The sequence below is a fragment of the Dermochelys coriacea genome, chromosome 7, assembly GCF_009764565.3.
Source record: "Dermochelys coriacea isolate rDerCor1 chromosome 7, rDerCor1.pri.v4, whole genome shotgun sequence".
NCBI classification, from domain to species: Eukaryota; Metazoa; Chordata; order Testudines; family Dermochelyidae; genus Dermochelys; species Dermochelys coriacea.
The window spans coordinates 126,813,038-126,819,037 of record NC_050074.1 but is presented as its reverse complement, the minus strand read 5'-3'; the positions used below and the strand labels follow the sequence as shown (position 1 = coordinate 126,819,037).

The 6,000-nt window shown below is 61.9% G+C and overlaps 1 protein-coding gene across 2 annotated transcripts in view; it reads left to right on the top strand.

The window, feature by feature from the left end:
* The first annotated feature begins 1,445 nt into the window (after nucleotides 1-1,445).
* Nucleotides 1,446-6,000, top strand: part of HPSE2 (heparanase 2 (inactive)) — a 318,946-nt gene continuing 314,391 nt past the window's right edge. Inside the window, exons 1-2 of one of the 2 annotated variants that reach the window (XM_043519408.1) lie at nucleotides 1,446-1,819; nucleotides 3,462-3,619. In XM_043519408.1, the coding sequence (XP_043375343.1) occupies nucleotides 1,560-1,819; nucleotides 3,462-3,619 (418 nt within the window). In that variant the 5' untranslated portion in view covers nucleotides 1,446-1,559. The remainder of the gene's footprint in view (nucleotides 1,820-3,461; nucleotides 3,620-6,000) is intronic. The other variant, XM_038410018.2, reaches the window with a different exon arrangement.

The window sequence follows — 6,000 nt, the reverse complement described above, 5'->3', positions numbered from 1 at the left end:
AAGTAGCTATGTCTATACACATTGTATCTATTTAAATGTCCCCCCCCTCTTTCTCCTCTGATCTCTTTAGACTGTGAACAGGGCAAGGACTTTTTCTTACTGTATGTCTCTGTTGTGCACAACCAGGGAGGGTTTTTCTTCACTGAAGAGAGTGAACATTTCTCATGACCAGCGATTGCAGGATTGGGGCATATTTCCAAAACATGAGGCTGCCAGAAGCAAATCAAAAGGGCTCCTTCCGAATATGGGAGATGGTGGGCCAGGCAACCTCCCCTGCAGTGGGGACTCAGGGGTGTTTCAGCCAGGCCTTTTTTTCATCTCCAGCCTTTCTTTGCTAAATTTGCCATGCAGTAACTTTGTCATCACTTGGGGTCTTTCCACCCTCACTGCCACTGGGCAAGTCTTCCTAAAAAGCTATCTGTTAGCTTAACCATGAATGATTGGGCTTCATGCAGGAATGGCGGGTGAAATTCTTTGGCCTGTGTTATGTAGGAGGACAGACTAGATGATCTCAGTGGTTAGAATCTATGAATCTGAGAATCCCAGCGAGTTAATAATTCCAAATGAATAAAGAGATTAATTCAGCCTGGTTTCTAGCTCAGCGAGCCCTGGAGAACCCCTGCAATTTATTCATCAGTTGAAATTATTAATTTTCAATGTGTGTCTGACCCCCTTATTATACTCAGTATTTATTAATTGCCTTGTGTTGATTTGTTGTGATCGATCAGATAGTATTGTTTCTGTTCCTTGGCTGCATAGTTGTGCCTGCTCTTCTGGTATGAATACTTGTGTGCATGCAAAGATACATTTGGTGTGTGTGCTGCTATAATACAGATAATAATACCAGGGCACAAGACTTTTGACATGCATTTTCCACAAATACTTGTACCAGTAAAGTTCTGTGGCTCAGACTGAATGCACAAGGTAGTAAGGATGGCGGAAGCAAATTCATTTAAAAGTTGGGAGGGAATATTGGCGGACAAGCGAGCGCAGCACTCACCCAGTACGGAGAGGGTTCCTTTCACCTTCGTGGCGCAGAGCAATGCGAACATCAGCACACATCACACTGAGTCCCCTGCCCAAAGATCCTGCAAATGCATTCAGAACGTGTGTGCAAGTCTTATAGCAAGAATGCAGCCCTGCTTGGTGTGGCGGGGTCACTGGACCCCGCTCTCCTGTGTCTCTCTCAGCGAACATTTTACCTTAAGTTCTTGTCCAGCAAATGCAAATTAAATAAAAACAGCTGGAACTCGCCACGGTTACATTTGGCCTCGTGAATAGATTCCTGAGCTCTGAACTGAGAGGGTTAAACAAGGAGACTTCCCTTACCTTGAAAAAGTTAAAAATGTCTGCAGTCTACATCTCTTAAAGGGGCGGTGCTGGTTAACAAGGAGTCTTGGCACCGGCTGCTGGAAAGGCTGGTCAGGGGCGTGAGTTCCCCTCCACCAGCACCAAAACATTGCAAAAAAAGGCAGAGAGCCCCACACTTTAGGACAATTAGCCACCAGCGAGCCCCAGCAGAAAGAGAGGTTTAATTAGAGGGGTTCCTGCTGCTCAGCATGCCCTATCCCAGCTCCTGCCCCCCGGGGCTCCTCGCCCTCCTGGCCCCTTGGCTGGCTCTGGTGGCGCACCTCTCCCTTTCCTCCCAAGCAGGGGACAGGAGAACGTTCCCCGCAGAGAAACCTTCAGGTGTGAAGGGAAGGACTCTCATTCTTCTCGATGTGAACACCAAGAGCCCTGTCAGGATAACCAGTGAGAACTTCCTCTCCCTGCAGCTGGACCCCTCCATCATCCATGATGGCTGGCTCGATTTCTTAAGGTAAGGCGGGCGCTCCCGGGGCACCCCTCGCGCTCCCCACTCGCACCGTCCCCGAGAGAAGCCGAGCGAATGGCCCAGAGCCCTGGGCCGGCTCTGTGCTGAGGCCGGCGCTCGCTGTGGCGGAGGAGCAAAGCCGCGGCTCCCATTAAGATGCACAGGTTTGCAATGGAGGAGGCATTTCAGACACTAATCAGTTATGACTGGCTCCCCTCCCCGCAGCAGCAGCTAGCCTCCGCGGAAAGCACCGGGCGGCCGCAGCCAGGGAGCCGAGAGGGGACGGTCACCGAAGCGCTGGTTGCTCCAGCCGGGCGGGGACCCGGGTTTGCGTTCAGGCTGCAGGGCTGGCTCGCTCGCCCGCTGGCTGCCCAGCGAGTGGCGAGCAGGCAGCTCCTGGTACCGAGCGCAAAACCCTCCCTCCGAGGTACCTGCCCGCGGGTCGCGCAGACAATGTGCAATTGCAGCGGCCTGGAGGAGGCAGCCCCGCCCGGGGAGCGCCCGCTCCCTTCCCGGCGGCCGTCAGGCCGGAGGTCTGCAGGGGAGCGGGTGTCTCTGCCGCGGGCCCCGCTCCCGTGGCGCCGAGGCTCGTTCAGTTCCAGTTCCCGCTGACGCGAAGGCTCAGCGAGGCGAACAAACGGCGGGACACGCGCCTGGGAGAGCGGGCTTGGGCGCTTGGCTCCGGCGCGCAGCCCCGCCCGCGGGACCCCGGCCCGGGGCGCAGGCTCCCCGTGTCCGCCCCTGGATTCGCCTTTTGCTCCGTGGAGCTCCCGGGCGGCGTCCCAGGGGCGGGCAGCGGCGGAGAGGCGAAGCGCGGAGACAAGGTTTGGCTCGAAAGCACCAAGCCGGGCCCAGGGGAGGGTCCGCGGGCCAGGCCGGCTGAACAGCGCGGGGCGCGCACTGACCGAGGGACCGGGCGGCCCGTGCGCTAGCAAAGCTGCGGCGCCTCCGAGAACTGGCAGCCACAATTGGGCAGGCTCGCGAGGGTCGGGCCCGCCGGGGTCCCGGGGAGGGACCAGCTGGGAAGCGGGTGGGTGCCCCTTCTTTGCCGAGGCGGGCTTCGGTTGCCGGGCTGAGGCGGCAAGAGCCGGGCGCAGTGGGAGAGATATAGTGGGTCTGCCCACCGCTCCGCTCCTGGGCTGGTTTCCGGCCCGAGAGGGGTCTGCAGGTGGGTTTGCAGCCGCGCCAGGGCCGCTGGAAGGTTCTTAAAAGCCCGAATGAGACGCGAGCGGCTCGCCTGGGCTCGGTGCAGAGTCCCGGCGGGGGTTCTCTCCCTTCGGGGGTCCCCGGGCCTGCGCAGGCTTCTGGGGGATCAGAGCAGCCCGAGGCTAATCCCTGCAGAAGTTCCTGGCCAGGAATATGCCTCGGGCCCGATCCTGCCCCCGGGTTACCCCACTCCCGCCTTATCCCGGGGCAGACCCAGGCTGCAGCGGGGGCTGCGGCCAGCGGTGGGCAGGGACCGGCTCGGCCTTGCATCCTGCGGAAGAGGAAACGGGGCTGGTGGGATCCTTCAAGATCCGGGACCCCCCGGGGGTGAGGGCTGCTCCGCAGGTGGTGTTTGAGTCCGGGGCACCCCGAGCCAGCCCTACCCCCCCAGTGCGCCTGGCGCTGCTGCTCCCCCCTCAGCGCCTCACTCTCTCCTTCCCAGCTCCAGGCGCCTGGTGACCCTGGCCCGGGGCCTGGCTCCCGCCTTCCTGCGCTTCGCTGGGAAGAGAACCGATTTCCTGCAGTTCCAGAACCTGAAGAACCCGGCCAAGAGCCGCGGGGGGCCCGGCCCGGACTACTACCTCAAGAACTACGAGGACGGTGAGCTGGGGAGGGCGCGGCGGGTCCCTGCAGCACCGAGGTCGGTGTGAGCCAGAGGCACCGGCTGCGAGACACGCACTGCGTGACTGGGGCTGTGGGGTGTGCGCCGGACCCCCGGCTGCTGGGGCAGCGGGGCAGGAGGCAGGAAGCGGGGTGTCTGTGTGGGGCCGGCTGGGCTGCACCGGGCGGCGGGAGGGAATCGGCACAGCGGGCCGACCAGGTCCGTGTGTCTGGCAGGCAGCTCTGCGGGGGGGCGAGTCGTTGCAGGTCTCCAGGCCCTGGGCCACAGGGCGGCCAGCGGCCCCCGGGACGCCCTTGGTACGGGGACGGGTGTCAAAGCCTGGTTCCTGCTGCCTTTTCCGCCGACGCCCGGATGAGTTAGGGGAGGGACCGGTGTGGGGTGTTGCTGGCCGAAGGCTGGGCCGGGCAGGAGAATGGCCCCCTTGCCCTTGGTTTTGGTCGGTGCTTTGACTCTCCTTATTTCTGTTGCGATGGGGTCGGAGGGAGGCCAGGTGTGTGTGTGGTTCTGGGGGTGTGCTGAGGGTATAGTGGTGGTGAGTGGGGCAGGGGTATGTGGTTCTCGGGGTGTGTAGCTGTGCTGAGGGGGGCAGGGGTGTGTGGTTCTCGGGGTGTGTAGTTGTGGTGGTGGGGGAGGCCAGGGGTGCGTGGTTCTGGGCGGCGTGTAGGGGGATGGAGGTCCCGGACGATACTTTCTGGATGCCGGGTAAAACCCGCTGTCCGGTAGGAAGCCTCTTTCCATCAGCCCGAGTGACGCTCGCACACACGCGCCCTTCGGAGGGGCCCTGCTTCGGCCTCACTTCCCTTGGCGCGTGTGAACCGGCTCGCTGCCCCGGGCGCCGCCTGCCCCTGCTTCGCTCCGGGCTGGGTGGCTCTCGCCGCCCCGGCAGCCCTTATGCTCCTTTCGGGGCCCCGAGCCCGCAGGTTCAATGCCGAGGCGTCCCCGGCCTTGTCCGCTTGGCCCGGAGCCCCCGTGCGGCCTGGCGCCCATCGGGGTGGTGTCCGGGCGCAGCTTTCAGCCGCGTTGTCCGGGACCCGGGGCAGCGGCACCCGCCTGGCCCAGCCGAAGCTGCTGGCGCTGGGGTGTCTGCTGAGCAGGGCTCGGGCGGCGAGCAGGCTCGGAGCTCGGCAGAGGCAGCCGAAAGAGCCCCCGGCAGGGCAGGGCCGGAGCACCAGGCGGTGCCCGCCTCCCTTGCGGGGCTCCTGCCGCCCCGCGGGGGTCCATCCGGCGGCTGGGAAGGGTCCTGGGCTCCCAGCGCTTCGCTCTGTCCCCGCCGATTGCCGGCGGAGCGGCCGGAGGATGCGGTGCCCTCCCCGCTCAGCCCGGAGCCCAGAGGGGCAGATTCAGCCCTGAGCATCCTTCCCGGGCGCCCTTCTGCAGCCCCGGCCTAGCGTTAGCTCTTCTTCGGCTCCCAGCACCCCGAGGTGGGAGCTGTTCTCGGCACGGCGGGCCCGGTTCGGCTCCCAGCACCCCGAGGTGGGGGCTGTTCCCGGCACGGCGGGCCCGGTTCGGCTCCCCACACCCCGAGGTGGGGGCTGTTCCCGGCACGGCGGGCCCGGTTCGGCTCCCCGCACCCCGAGGTGGGGGCTGTTCCCGGCACGGCGGGCCCGGTTCGGGCGCTGGTCCGCTCAGGCTCACACCTGTCCAGTGGTCTCTCGGCGTCGCGACTTCTTGGCCTCTGCTCGTCGTACGCCGAACCAGAACCCCCCCGGCTGCCGGGCCGCCGCCCCCCTGGCCCGGCGCTGCTTTCCGCGCTGTCCGGGCCGGGGTCGCTGTGCAAGCTGCGAGGGTGAGCCTCGTCTTCTGGTGGTTAGAGAGCTGGTCAAAAACCGCCATGAGCACAGGGGCAAATCTCTCCGTCTAGGTCCCTTCGCCTTTTCCTGGCTGTGGCTTGCCAGCCGTGGAGCCAGTTGGAAACATTCTTTTTTAGTTTTGCTTTTTTACCAAAGAAAGCCGAAAAAAATTCCACTTCGATTTTCTGCTGAGTCTCCCGGCCTCCATTTCTCACCCCTTCTGCCTTTTCCTTCCCACGTTTCTAACATTTCTGGCCTCTTCGCGTTATTTCTCTACCCGTGCTGGCGTTCACACGCCTCCCAATTTCACATCCTCTGCCAGGGAAATGAGTGTGCTGTTTACTCCACTTCCAGATAATTAATGAAAATGTTAAATGAGACCAGACTTAACACTGCTAGGCACCTTCGCCAGCCCTATCCCTTGCTGTTTATTATTTCCTTTTGTTTAGGGTTGCATTTTTCAGTCCGCTTGAGAGTGTTCCAACTTATTTGAGTTTAATTCTGTTTACTGACTTTTTTTAAGCCATTGGAACAGATTTATCGCTGGTTTATCTCCATTGTTTCTAGCA